At 48.9% G+C, this 14,838-nt stretch overlaps 2 protein-coding genes across 4 annotated transcripts in view; both read right to left on the bottom strand.

Moving 5' to 3' along the window:
- Window positions 1–93, bottom strand: part of CUNH16orf70 (chromosome unknown C16orf70 homolog) — a 33,533-nt gene extending 33,440 nt beyond the window's left edge. Inside the window, exon 1 of one of the 2 annotated variants that reach the window (XM_027647122.1) lies at window positions 74–93. The gene's annotated coding sequence lies outside the window, so the exon portion shown is untranslated. The remainder of the gene's footprint in view (window positions 1–73) is intronic. The other variant, XM_027647123.1, reaches the window with a different exon arrangement.
- Window positions 94–9,014: 8,921 nt separating this feature from the next.
- Window positions 9,015–14,838, bottom strand: part of CBFB (core-binding factor subunit beta) — a 39,380-nt gene continuing 33,556 nt past the window's right edge. For both annotated transcript variants that reach the window (XM_027646904.1, XM_027646903.1), the window contains exon 6: window positions 9,015–11,283. In XM_027646904.1, the coding sequence (XP_027502705.1) occupies window positions 11,261–11,283 (23 nt within the window). In that variant the 3' untranslated portion in view covers window positions 9,015–11,260. The remainder of the gene's footprint in view (window positions 11,284–14,838) is intronic.

The raw sequence follows: 14,838 nt of genomic DNA, 5'->3' as shown, positions 1-14,838 counted from the left end.
CCCGGCCTGTCCCGGCCCGTCTGAGGGGCCGGGGGGGCTCCGACCCCCCCCGCGCCGCGGGGCCGCCACTCACCTCACTTGCGGCTGCTGAAAAACTGCTTTGCAGCTGCCGTCAGGCGCGCCCGCGCGGGGGCGGGGCCGGGGCGGGGCCGGGGCGGGGCCGGGCCGTGTGGGAGGGTGGTGGCTCGGGGAGGTCCCGAGTTCGAGTCCCGCCGCTGTCGCCGGGCGGGCGTGGGACCCGCAGCGCAAGGCCCGGTTGCGCCGCTGAGCTCTGGACTGAGGGAAAAACAACCAGCCCAAACCAAGCCGGTTGCATCCAGTTTTTCCTGTTGAAGGGCCAGGGTGGGGGAGAGAAGAGCTGAGGAGAAATTAGTCAGTGGCACGAGCAAAGTTACCGGAACAAGCACGGGAATGACTCAGTAAGGAAGAAAGTAGTAACGAAGTCATTGACTCTGAGATGTTGTTTGAGCCACCCCAGCGTTCTGACCCCAAGGAAGCCCATGTTTCCCTTGGGGTAGGGCTCACCTGCCTTGCTCACACCCAAAGACCCCGGGTGGCAGAAGCACCCACACAGCCCAGGAGCAAAGTGAGCTCCCCCAGGATGCCGGGATGTGCCACCCCTTTGGACACCCCATGGCAGACCACCACCCGTTTTTACAGCGGAAACTCGATCCGAGATGAAAGGCACCGGGTCAAGCATTGCCCAAATAAGCAGAGAATTAAAAGTAACTGATAAAACCCAAGGACACAGGCCCGTACCAGGCCCGTGCAAAGCGACACCTTCTCTGGAGCAGGGCTGCACAAGTGATGGACAGCCAGGAGAGTTCAGTGGGTGTGGAAGCAGCTGTAACTCCTTCTGGTGGCAGGTTGATGCTCCAGAAGAGCAGGGAGTGTGAGGACATGCATTTTTTCCATGTTTATTAGAGGGTGGCAGCAGAAAGCCTCTCCTTGGGCGATGCCCATCTCCTGTCCCTTCTCCCGTGCTGCATCCCTGTGGGGGGTGATGCTCAGTCCCAGCCTGACCCCACCATCCACGGGCTGCCCATGTGCCCACCATGTCCCAGCAAGGTCAGCAGCAGGCCAGCCCCATCACATGGAATGTCCCACAGCAGGACAGAAAACATCAGCTGAGAACTCCCGTCAGGCAGCCACAGCCACAGCCACAGGAGTTTGGGGATCTTGTATTTGAAAGAGAAAAAGGAAGAGTCAAACATTGTTTCAGGGTAGGTTTTCCACTACACCTCCTTCCCACAGGCAGAGCAAGCCATTGCTGGCAGGGGGAATCAAAGCCTTGGAAAGAAATCCCAGTCACGTTTGGGAGCAGGACCTTGGCCAGGCTCTGCTCTGAACACCACGTGTCTCAGCATCTCTGTTCAGGTCACAGAGCTGTCAAAGCAGGTGAGATTTTAATGTATATGGCGTGGAGCAAGCCCCAGGGAAATCAGCTTTCCCTTGAAGTCAGCTGCACGTTGCTCTATTTATTATTCATGCCTTGCTTGCTTTTTTTTTTTTAATGCAAGCATGGTGACATCTTAATATGCTGAAAAGCACAGAGGTGCTGCCAATGTTTCCCCTTCACTCCAGCCCTCTGACACATCTTTATTGGCTCAAAGAGAGGAATTAGCCTTTCCTCTCCCAGGAGCATGGGCTAACCCTTATGAGTCACCCACTATCTCCAAATCACTATATACATAAAATATGTATATATACAATACTGACATATTATTTTTATATATATATTCATATAGTGACATCCATAAGGACTGTGTTTGAGAGAATAGATATGTAAAGAAATGTGCATACCCCAGTCATTTAACAGGGCATGAAGGACACGCAGCACCACTTTTAAGCAGGCCCAGGGCACAGGTAGCCCTCAGGTTAGGATGCTGGATGCCAGCCCCTTCCACATCCCCAAGCCTAAAACACAGCCCTGACCCAGGTGGGAGGGCAGAGTGAGCTGGCTGGGGGCAGGCAGGGGCAGTGGCACCCAACAGCCCTGGGGGTTTGCTGGTCATTGCAGCGGCTCCCCAGGCTGAGGAGGGAGGTCCCAGGCACAGGCACAGATCAGTGGGAAATCTCAGCTGGCTGAACATCCCACACAGCCTCCTGAAGGGGAGCAAGTGCAGGCATGGCTGAGGTGGAGCATCCCCTGCACCCATGCCCACCACTGAGACCAAAACCTCTCCTTCCCCAGACAGAGGAAAACTCCCCCATGCACCTGAGGCATCCTCCCTGGATTCCCAGAGGAGCTGGTTTCCTTGCAGACCACATTTCTCATTCCACCAACCAAGACAAGGAGAAACCAAATCCAAAGTCACAGGAGGCAGCAACACCCCCCCCAGGCTGTTTGCATGGCTGGTGTTCAGCTGCAGCAGCAAAGGAGAGCAGCTTCAGGGCTGCTTTTGAGCCCTCACTTCGACAGCAGCAGGAGGGGCTGGTTTGCAGAGGTGAACACCAGCTCCACAGGGAAGCTGGAGACCCCCAGGATCACCCCAGCTCTGTTGGGCACATCCCTCTCTGGCCTGCTCCTTCCACCTGGAGAGCCTGTCCCAGCTGGAGATCCAGCTGCAGGCTGGGCTGGCTCATGGTTTTTGCACAGCTGAGCCAGCAGTTATGAAAATTCCCAGCTCCTTCCAACACCTCTTCTGCCCCAAACCCAGCAACAACCAGCAAGCTGCCCAGGGACACTGGGATGTTCTCCCCTTGGGCAGCTCTGTGCTGCAGCTGCACTTGGGGGTGGGGAGCAGCCTTCTCTGTGGGGTGCTGGGATGGAGCCCCCTTTGCCTGCCCCCACCACAGAACCAGAGTGCTGAGGGTCCTGAGCGGGGACCAATGTGGGCAGCTGAAATCAAACCCCCCAGAGCGACTGGAGAAGCCCCCCTGGCTCCCCAGTGACTCCAGGCAGGATGGCATTTTCAAGGCAGATTGGGCAAACCACCATCATCTGGGCAACTGCTCGTGACAGGCAAAAATTAAATTTTAAAAGAATAAAATCCCCTCCTCGCTCTCCAGATTATGGAGCACTTCTTGGAAAATGCTCAAATTCAGCCCCAGGGCTCAGGAAGCAATGTGCAGCTCTCTGAAAATTATAATCAATTTTTAAAGCCTGGCTGAGCTGTTAATGTTTCTGGCTGAAGGAATGGCAGTGGGTGCATCCATCGGAGACAATCCAGGTTCCCTGCTGCCAAAGCCTTGCGGTGCTGTCACATTTTGGGGTGAGAGCAACAGCTTCAAGGAATTACTGGATTCTTACTTAATTTTCCTAAATTCCACAGATCTGCGGGTGGGTGTTGGTAGGGAAGAGCTGGGCTTTGCAGTCCAACCGGTCAAAAGAAAAGAGGCAAAAATGCAGAAGTTACCAGGAGGGACTAAAAACTCACCAGGGCTTGCGGGCGTGGGATGGAGCCGCGCGTGGGGAAAGGCTGGGCGGCTCCGAGCGAGGGAGAGCTGCCCTCTCCCGACGGGATGCGACGGGGACACGGATCGGGGCTGAGCGGGAATCTGCCCTGGGACTGCCCGGAAAAACGGGCTGGAAACGGCCCCGGCCCGGGCGGCGCTGGTTCGGTCGCGGGAAGGATATTTGCCATAAAGCTCTGAAGTTGCTCGGGTTTTTCTGGAGGTGCGCTCCCCGCTGAGAATTTTGGGATGGCAGTTGGGAATGGATCCAAACAGCGTCGGCAGCTCCCGGGGTGGGGAGCCTCGCTCGTCTGCTGGGGGAAGTGTTGGAACTCTCCAAGGGGGGGTTATCCCACCTCTTCGGGGGGATTTATCCCACAGCCAGGAGTTTGGGGGCCCGCCGAGGTGGGCAGTGCCCCATTGGTGCCAGGGTGGGGGTCCCCGGGCGGGAAGGGGCTGGCAGCACCGAACGCGGCCTTTCCCAGGGGAGACCCCTGGCTCTGTTTTTCGCTGGCTCAGCACTTCTGCCCTCCGAGCCCGCCCTGCCCTGCCCTGCCCTGCCGGGATGGTTTCAATCACCCAGAAAGCCGCCGGAGCCCTTTCTGAGCTTGGGCGGCCAAGGTTACCACGGGCAGGATGTGCAGCGTCAGCTCCCTGCCGGGGGCCGAGGAGCTGCTCTGCACCCGCAGAGGGCTGGGGGGGCACAAAGGGCCTTTTTCCAGCACACGCGGAGTCTCCAGCGTGTCGTGAGCCCTGCCCAGAGCCTCCCTGAGCTGGGGCTTCCAGCGAGCCCCTGGCCACTGCATCCTCCCCTTGGCTGCTGCCCAACCAGGCACTTGGGGTTTTACTTGTGCATCAAAAACTCGTGGGGAAATTCACCCTGGGGAAAGTAGGGGGATTCTGTAAAAATAAAATTGTTTAAAGCACGGGTTTTATGAAAAAAAGTAACAGATGGATTTGGGGTTTTTATAGAATCCTATTTACAATCCCCAAACCCCTTATTCCAAGGGTTTATGGAGCCAGGAGTGCTGCATGGGTGGCAGGGCTTTCACGTGGGCTGAGTTTCTCCTCCAGAGATGTTTCCAAAGTGGATGTCTGAGTGGCAGAGCAGATGAGGAGGAAGGGCCATGGGTCAAAGTGCACAAGGAGGGGGGCAGAGGGGTCAGCCTCCACACCAGTCTGCTCCAGGCCTGGTGCTCAGGGTTTTGTCATTTAGCAGGAAAGGATCAGAGCTGCAGGGTCCCTCTCAGAGCCCCTGAAGATCTCTGGCTCTCTGCTTTGTCACTGACTTCTGGTGAATGAGGAGTGACTCGAATCACAGGCTGTGACAGACAGAACTGACAACAGAGGTGCTCAAGGAGCCTCTCCCCAGTGCCCCTGTGGTCCTGCTGGCACCTCCTGCCCTGGGTGCAGGAGCAGAGGATGCTGAGAGGGTTTGAAGGAGCTGGTGACTGAGGCACCTTGTGGGCGTTGGTGGTTTCAGGAAGTCACGCAGCCCCCAGGACCACCAGCACCAGCTCCCAGTCACACAGCAGACGTGTCTGCAGAGCAGAACCGAAAGCAGAACTAAAAAGAGGATCTGTCCTCTCCTCTGTGTGGGAGCAGCCCCGGGCTGGGGCCATCACTGCCAGGAAAGCCCTCGGGGACTCCTCGGCAGCAGCAGCTGCTCTGACCCGAGCAGGAGGCAATCCCTGGGCAGCTCAGGAGCAGTCTGTGCCTGCAGCACTGCCTATCCCTGCCCTCCTTCCTCACCCTGGCCCCCAGACCCCAAACACAGCCAGGGAAAATGACCTGGAAGGTTCCCTGCCCATGGCAGGGGGTTGGACTGGATTCTCTTTTAGATCCCTTCCAATCCTAACCATTCCATGGTTCTATGACCTGGAGCTGGACCACAGCTGGCTCGTATGCAGGATTGAGCATCCCCAGCTGTCCCCCTCCTCCTGGACTGCAGCAGCTGTGGGCACAGGCTCCTGGCTCTGAGGACAGGCTCCCTGAGCAGCTGCAGGCTGGTGGCAAGGCACAGACAGCAGCCAGAGATCCTGGGGCACCAGGGAAGGCCACTGAGGTGCAGATCAAGGCCGGTGTTTGAGGGCAATTTCAATATCCAGGTGGGCAGGACTTTGAGAGGCATCGACACCTTCTGCAGAAGAGAAACCTGCAGCTGGACATGGAGCTGCCACTGCCCTCTCCTGCCCCACATCCTTCAGGAGCTGAGCACAGCACCACAGCACCACGACTGGACAGAACGCAAACCAGGAGCTGAGTTATAATGAACAAGTCAAGTGAACAAGCCAGGAATGAGCCTTGGCAATTAATTCAACACTTCTGGCCACCGAGTGCCGCTGAAGGCCCAATGCAGACAGCAAGTCCCTCCCAGCAGGGCCATTGTCCCTGTTTGACACTGTTTGCCCTGGTGGCAACCAGCTCCTGGGGCAAGCCCTGCTCAGCCCCACCTCCTGAAAAGCTGTGATATATGATCACAACCAAGATTACACACCCCTCTGCAAAGGGCTCAGAGCAGCAGGGAAGGGAGGGCAGGGACAGGATGTTGTGTCTCCAGCCAAAGGCAGAGGTGGGACAGATCAGGGACTCACACAGGGTGCAGGGGCTCCAGACTCTGCATCCTTGCTCATATTGAGGGAAATCCCTCCCACTTCCCTCATCAAATCCATAGACTGGAACAAATCCCGTAATCAGCACCCAGAACCACTGCACTGGGGATGAGCACTCAGCACCGTGTGGGCCCACTCTGCTCAAGGCTCAAACCAAGAGCCACAACCATTTTGGCCACCGAAAAGCAGGGGCAGAGCCAACAGTGCCCACTGAAGGGAGGGTCAGTGTCAGTAGCACCTGCACTGGTGGGACCCCTTCCTCCCCACTTTCTCTTCCACCCTGGTGTGCTCAGTACCTGCTCACTTCCCAAAGCCAAAGGCTTACACTCCACCTATGTGGTTAAATCCACCCTCCCAGGGCTTCTTCCCTGAACCAACTTACTTCTCCCCATACCAACCTCAGCTCTTCACGTCTGAGCTCTCCCAAGGGGCATGGCTTGAACAGCCATGATCTGCATCACTGCTGTGAAGGGCTGAAGCCCTGAAATGCTTCCAAAATCCTGCAGCAGCAGCAGCAGCACAGCCACCCCAGTCATCTGCTCCAGGAACAGTCAGTCACAGGGGAAGTGATCGGGGCCAAGAGCATCCCACAGCCAAAAAACTTTAGTTCTCTTACACTGCTTGTTTCTCTACACCTATACTGTGCTGGGTTTTTGTAAGGTAGGAACAGCAAGAGCTGAAACGGTTGGGGATGCAGCTGGGAAAGGCTCAAAGGGACAGACTCTCCCAGCAAACCAGTGGGTAACAGCTGGAAAAGCCAGGAGCTTTCAGGAGCAAACTTTGCTCCAGCCCTAGAAGGTCTTTCTGTTTTCAAGCTAAACCCATCAGCTGCTCTGGGGAAGAAAGAAGATTGCAAAGGGGGAAACGCAGTAATGGCAGCAGTTCCTATGAAAAACAGAGAATCAGTCTGTGGAACAAGGGAAAGCAGAGCACATCTTCCAAGCCCACCCTGTCAAGTCCAACAGGGTGGAATACAGAGTTACACATCAGAAGAGTTGTGAGGAGCACCAAAGACTTGACAAAAGTCTCTCCAGCTGTGATGGACCGTGGACAAGGCTCAGTAAGAGGCACTGGGCTGAGCAAGGAGCATTTCAGTTCCCCCTCCTTCCCCAGCCAGCCCCTGTGCCAGGTGACAGCACCAGCCCAGGCAGCACTCGGCTCTTCTGAGCTGCTTTTTCCTTCTCTCACTCCTGAGCTTTAAGAAACGAGCCCAAGGCAACTCTGAAAATTCACTTATCTCAACCTGTAATTGAGAAACCTATTTAATAGTTACTTAAACCCAGAGCAGCTCTGAGCATGCAGCAGCTGATGAATATGCATGGCCTGGGATTTGCATTTCATGGCAGTGTGAAGACAGGATGTCAGGCAAATGAGCTATGAGAAATGTTGCCCATGCAAATGTTCACTCTGCTCCAACTTCTCAGTGTAATTCTCATCCTTGAAGCCATTTTTGTCATTCTCTTATTTGCATTGGAAATGTAGTAAAAAAATAATGTAACTTCACCAAAATTGGTCCTTCTTCTGTGCAGACAGGACAGATTCTTTACTCCATCTGTGATAGAGTGGAGACCTGAACTACTGACAGGCAAAAATAAATGCAGAAGTCCTGCTGACACTGTGCTAGGCCAGGCAGTTCTGAAGGTCTCCAAAACCACATCTCCTTCATTTAACTTCCCAGCCCTTACCTGAACAAGGCTTGTTATTAGACAAACCAGCAGAGATCTTCAGGAACAGAAAAGCTGCTGTTTTCACCCCCAGTTTCATTTTCTGTTTTCTACTTTCAGAGGGGGGACCATGAACACGGGACAGCTGCTGTTCCCCTTAAGAGAGACCAGGAAAATCCGTTCATCCAGGCTTTGAGAACCTCAGCAAATGGACTAAACACTGAGAGTCCCACCTGCACTACTGCATCCAGCTCTGGGATGGATGCAGCTCCCCGACAAAAGGACATGGACCTGCTGGAGCAAGTCCAGAGGAGGCCATAAAGCAGCTCAGAGGGCTGGAGCACCTCTCCTGTGTATACAGGAGTTGTTCAGGCAGCAGAAGGTTCCAAGAAGACCTTAGAGCCCCCTCAGTAACTAAGAGTGCTACAAGAGTTTGAGAGGGACTTTCAACAAGGGCATGAAGAGAAAGGACAAGGGGAAATGGCTTCAAACTGACATAAAGGGGAGGTTTGGATTAGATATCAGAAGAAATTCTTCCCTGTATGTCTCTTTTACAAGCTACCTCCCTTCCAAACTGAAGAACATCTTCAGGAAAGCCACAGGTCACAGCAGGGCTGTTTTTAGGAGTTGTTCTCTGATCTGTTCACAGTCAGATTGTGAAAAGATACAAAAAGGTTACACGCTGTCTGTTTGCATGTAAATATTCTCAAAGCAGAAAGCAGCTCTCCAGTTATTAAGTTATTCTCTGCTTGATTTCAGTGCATAACCAGCACTGTCAGTCATTCAGTATTAACTATTTCAAGTTATACCACCTCAAATTTTAGCAGCTTCACGGTAGCACTACAACACTCATATTTTGCCCACAGGATTTTATCACATCTCCCCATTTTCTGAATTCCATCGTGCAAAGCCCCCTTCTTTCTCCCTGGCCCAGAGCAGCCCAATTAACAAGGTTTAATGGCTGCTATGACAACGTGCCACAAACAACACCCTCCTGTTGTTTGTTGGGCACAACCCAGCCAGGTACAACTGCCTGGGGCGCTGGAGCACAGACCTGCTCCCAGGGTGAGCAGGGCAGAGCAGTTCCAAGAAACAAGATTTTTAGGGCAGCAAAATCCACATTTTCCCCAGCTGCAGACCTTTTATTAAAGGTTCCCTCCCGGAGAGCTGCTGAACACGAGGGAGGGGGGGTCGGTGAGTCGAGTGACCACTGGATGTCACTGCTGCTTCAGGCACGGCCAGCAGGGCAGCCCTGCACGGGCACGGCTGCACAGTCACCCCACAGACACCAGCACCTCAGCCTGGACTGCCAGGCAGCCAGAAAGAACTTTATAGCACCTCGTTTTCACTACACAGAAGTTTATTATGAAAGTTAAACATACAACACAAAAAGTAGCAAAAGCAATCCTGTAGCTTAAGGCAACTCTTACAGGAGATGAATTCGAGAAAGATGATGCAACTTCAGTTTAAATAGAAATCATGAAAAATATCAAATTGCATCAATAACTTAAAATGCACTTTAAAAAGTCTGCACTAACCAGCAGAGGGGAAGGGCTGTGATCTTAATGCCAGCATTAAGATATGGGAAGCAGCAGAATGCTAAATGATGATAGGGAAAGTTCAGTATTTACACAGAGATAGCAATGTTAATATCTGAGAGCGTCATTTCCGTGTACTTATGGTTCAAAACCACCGTCTGAAACGTTAGGAAAACCTTTTAAAATAAATCTTCAGACTATTCCATCAAAAATACACAGATGGCAGAGAAGATCCAAGGCTAGGGCTGCGTGCAGCTGCATGCGTGTGTCCCTTAAATAACTCTTTGCAGAAACACTTTAGAAAAATTACTTCTTTGAGGGAAGAAAAGCAAGAAGAGTACGTGGCCACAGAGTGAAAAAGATTCTCTTTCAGGTGAATCACATTTAAATTGAAGTATCAAAATATTTCTATTTGATGAGATTCTCACAGTTTACAGTTAATGACATTTTTAAGTGAATGTTAAATATTCATATTATTAACATACAAAGATTCTCCTTCACATTGACATCTGCTTACATTTTTGCAAGACCTCTTTTGCATCAATTGTTTTGCCATTAATGAGGAATGTGTAATTGTCTTAATTATAGATTTTAATAAAGATTTAACTGTTCTAACCATACAGTTTCTAGCTTTAAAATAATTCTTAAAATACTGAAGTCAGATCACCTATTTTAAAAAGGTATTTAAGTGACATTTTAATCAATCAGGCTGTACAGGAAGCACCATATTTTAACAAAGCCAAATGACATCACATTTCCAATCAATTTTCTTCAAATATTGGATGCAATGAAAACTTTGGAACAAGTCCATTCACCATCACCCCAAATAAACCAAGATTAATTCACACATTAATTCATCCCAAATCTTACCCTGTTAGAAAATGCAATACATACTGCAATGTAGTCTTAACTTGCATAAGATTTAATAGAAGTGGCCTGTGTGCAGGGTGAGGCTTCTGCACACAACCTCATCTCAGCTCTTCACCATCCAGCACAACTTTACAAAAAGCCTAAGATATAAAATATACTTAAAGCAGTTATCTTAAACATGATTTCATACATATCACCTTGGCAGCTGATCACTTTTGTTCCCAGTTGAAATGCTGTTGGATCTGATTGTGGAGTTGCAGTATCCCTTTTCAGAACGAGTTAAAAAAATCCCTGAATAAAGCAGAAGCCAGCCTGCGACTTCCTCTGAGTCCAGTAAAGCACAACAGACAGGGGCCAAGAGCCACCCAAACTCACGGGATACAGATAAAACCCAGGGCAGACACGGGGCAGAATGCATTAATGCCTGAAAATATACACTTCAAGAGTTTTATCATTTAAAAAGTGGAACTAATGAATCGTTAGCAGTTAAGAGAATACTGCAACTGTAACGTTTACAAACCCACAAAAGTTTGAAAACTGTTTCCAACAGCTCTGATTCACTGGGTTTAGCTTGGAAATAACGCAAAATAATGTCAGCAGTTTTAAGAAGGTCTTGCAAATTTGGAAAAAAAAAGAAAACTGAAAGAAAGATAAGAATGCGTATCTAAAATAAAGCAGGAGCACAATAAGGACAATGAAAATTCCAAAAGCCCATATTAAAAAATTAAGCTTGGAATGCATTGGCTTCCAGCAGTTTAAAAAAAAAAACCAAACCAAAACAAAACAACAACAAAAAAAGTTCTAAATCTGCAATATCTTGACCTATTTTTAAGTGACAATTTTTATTACAGTTGAGAAAAACGGTTTTATAGCTGCATAAGTTTCCATTTCACTAAAATAGTGCCAACAAAAATAAGTTTGCATAGAAAAAACCAAAATTTCAAATTGCCACTGGCTACATGCTTAAAATGGGAAATGCAGGTATTGTAACATAAACATAGTGCAAACCATGGCAGTGGGTGGTGACTCGGACTGCCGCAGGTCAGGAACAGACCATAATGTACCCAGTTCTCACAGTTTCTGGTCTTTTATTCAATCCTTTGCCAGGTAGAAGCAATGCACGTGTGCAGCCCATTAACGGAGTTTGAGATCATCTCCACTGCCCAGGGTAGACCCAGGACTAGGGTCTTGCTGTCTTCTTGCCTGCAGCAACAAACACACGTTGGAGATCAAAAAAGGCAATCAGGACATGGTCAATCAATTTATTCAGTGCATTAACACAACTAAAACCACAACCAGTTTAAGGCAGAAACTTTACAATTCAAGCAGTAACCAAAGTGTTAATTTTTAACACCAAAATCATTCTCTGCCCCTCGATTCAATGATCCCCCATAAGCAGCAGGAATCCCAGGTGAGGGCTGTGGACCAGCAGCCAGAGGGGTGCAGAGCTCTGCTCTGCCTCCCCAGCCAGCCCTGGGCAGGGTGGGCACATCCCACTGCTCCAAAGGCCCTCCTGCAGCCAGGCTTCAAACAGCACCTCAACAAGCAGCAAGAGACTTCCAGAACAGTTAGGTAACGATTTTGTGTCTCTTTTTCCAAAATAATTTTAATTTTATTTCCCTTCTGTTAGCCTTTTCTGTAAATGTTCTCAGTGTCAAGATTTTAGAGAGAAAGGCTACAATGCAGGATGGCAGAGCATGTCACATCATTTCCAAATAAATCTCCCCTCAGCATTTTTACGTGGGAAACATTTACTTCAGCTTCTTCAGGATTATATAATTCTGGAATTATAACATGGTAACACACAAGCATAATTTAATTGATAGATTGACACACATTTTAACACACAATTTCTTTTTCAGTGCACCTGCAAAGTTGGCAAGAATACCAAACTGAGAAAACTCTGGGATTGACGATTGCACCCCTGTGTTAAAACAAATGTAAGTTCTCCTTTAAAGAAATCATTCTGTTAAACAGTGTGAGTTGATGGTATTGTAAAGAGGAAATTAAGGATGGTCAGTCACAGCAGTATCAGCCACAGTTAAAGAGGCTACTTTTGACTTATCCTTTTTCACTTCTGCCTCCCTTATCTACCATCCTTCTTGTCTGCCCAGTTGGATGCTCCCAGTGATTAACTGGTTACTGCACCCAGGGAACTCCTGCTTCCTTCTGTTTAAAAACCGATTTGAGTTCCATTTTCCTTTCGTGGGCAGTGGTCCCACTCTGATGCACACGGAGTTCACTCAATAAATCCCCCCAGTAACCAACATGTTTCCAGAGCAGACAATTCCCTCCTACACTCTCCTTAGTGGTCATGTTGCCACTGTTGTTTAAAAACACCTCCACTATCTTAAATATCACAGTTGCTACCTGCTACCTTTCTGTATCCAGTGCTGCCCTTGGTTGCATTTTAGGTGTTCAGGGGTGAGTCAATCTTTTCACTCTGTTCTATCTGGCTGGGTCACACTCTGCCTGAGGGAACAATCTGCTTCTCCTCCATGCAGAAGAACTCTGAAGGTGTCAGCCAACATCACTGCTGGTGCACAACCACCCAGATTTCTCAGTAATCTTTCTGAGGAATCACATTAAAGCAAACAGTTCTAATCACAAACAGCACTGACAATTTTGGTGTTTAAGGGCATTTTCCTTTCAGCCCCTGAAGCAACCTCTGCAAGCTGTCCTCTTTGTGGAGATGCTGAATATTAGAAGATGGTGTTTAATTAAGATTTTTACAAAATTTCCAAAAGGCAAATCATTCAGCTTTGACTATCAAAATCACTGTGGAAAGGTTAATGAAGGAAAGCTCACACTTTTTTTTTTCCCTTCAACAGAAAAGTAAAGTGTGTTGTAAAGATTTTTCTTAATATGAAATGGTTGTTCAACAAGTCCTAAATTAGTGTGACAGTATTTATTTAGAGTTCTACCAAGATTAACAAAACAGAAACAGTTCCACTTTGCATATTCTTCTCCTATTGAACCGACTGCAACAAGATTTCTTCTGGTTTTAACTGTTGCCTCTTTCTTCTAGAGGGAAACAAAGGCAAGCACTGTCTACAAGAATTACCAAAATCTTACTTCTACTAATCTTCTACCAATTTTGCACTCGATAATCATTTTTACACTTAACTAGAAAAGACCAGCAAGTTAATTGCTGCTCTACTGCTGCTCTAAAGCAACAGTGTTTCTTCCTCAGAAAGCAAATCACACACACAGCAATTTTATTGTCAGATTTCAGTGAAGATTCCAAGATACAGGCATATGGTTGCATTTATGCTTTGCTTAAAGTGGTCTTTTCTTTCAAAACATATGAAAGAAGTTGTGTGATTCGTGACCTCTCTGCTGCTTGCAGAGTGTGCAGAAGCCACTGGTGAACCACCAGCAGATCTGCCCTTTCAAGTGCTGTGCAGAAGGCACAATAAACGACCCTCAGATGCACCAGAAGCACTCATTACAATATCTGACACCAGTGTGTGTGGATAAAGGAGTCATTTTGCAATTTAGTAAGTGGGGATTTACACAAGCAGTGGTAACGTGTTGGAATGACAGCTCCGGCTCAGACACCCTCTGCTTGTGCTCTTGTGCTCTGCAGGACAACACATGTGGAACACACTGATTCTGTCCCCAGCCACCCTGCCAAGGCACAGTGGGGAACCACCACAGCTGTGCCCCACACCGTCAAAGAACACCAGGAGAAATAAAACCTGCTCATTAAAGAGCAGGGGAGTGCCCTGGTTTGTAGGCAGGCAGCACCCTGGGCAGCACCAGGTACTGGGGCTGGGTTTGTTCACTGGCAATTGGCAAAACACAGCTTTCCTAGGAAATGCCACAAGATCCTGAACAGCACGTGCAGGAGGAGTGTGACTGCCAGTGTGGCAGTGTCTGCTGGTTCTCAGCCCATTACAGGAAGCTAAAACTTCCCTTTTAGACATGTAAAATGGCACTTTCCAGACTTCTCTCAGCTGAGGGTCCCACACGCCCGGCACAGCTAATCAATCCTCTGAACTGCAGCATTTGCTGTAATTTTTGAAATGCATACCTTTTTTCTGCCATGCAAAAGCACCAGAATTACTCTCAGTGAATAATGAGCTCAGCTTCTCAAGGATTAAGGAGACTTGCTTCAATTAAGAAAGATGCATCTATCTTTGCCATTGGGAAATGGAATACCCTGCCATGAGTCATGCATAATGAGCCATGAGAAAACAGTAGTTATTCATTTTTTTCCCTGCATACTTCATTTTTTTTCAGTCAAACGCTGATTTTAAGTTTGAAGGAGCACTACTTTGCATGTCCTTCATCTGCTATTTAGTGAAAGGATAAAAAAAATATTTGCTTGTGAGAAAAGCTTGGAAATAGTACACAGATCTGTAATGTTCCTAAAAATGAATGCATTTTAACCAACATTGCCAGTTTCCTTCCAAATGTCCTGAAATCGAAGAGTTAATGCCATGGACACATCAGGAGTTTCAACACCCAAAACCACTTGGCACTCAGCTTTCAGCACTGCAAATCTCCTGCAGCAGGGCAGGAACTATGAGTGGCCACGAGCCATTCCCAGCCTCCTGCCCTGGAGATGGTCTGATGGCCCACTGAAAGAACTGCAGGAACATATCTGGCAAAGAACCACCCCAGAGCCTCCTATCACACGCTGCTCTAGATTTATTCATGCTGGACTCACAGTGCTGATTGATATCAGGGGGGTAATGAAGTACTGACAAAAAAGAGTTACTAACAAAAAAGAGTTACTAACAAAAAAGAGTT

This window comes from Corapipo altera, unplaced genomic scaffold (genome assembly GCF_003945725.1).
Source record: "Corapipo altera isolate COAL_440 unplaced genomic scaffold, ASM394572v1 62, whole genome shotgun sequence".
In the NCBI taxonomy this organism is placed as follows: Eukaryota; Metazoa; Chordata; class Aves; order Passeriformes; family Pipridae; genus Corapipo; species Corapipo altera.
This window is presented reverse-complemented; position numbering and strand designations above follow the sequence as displayed.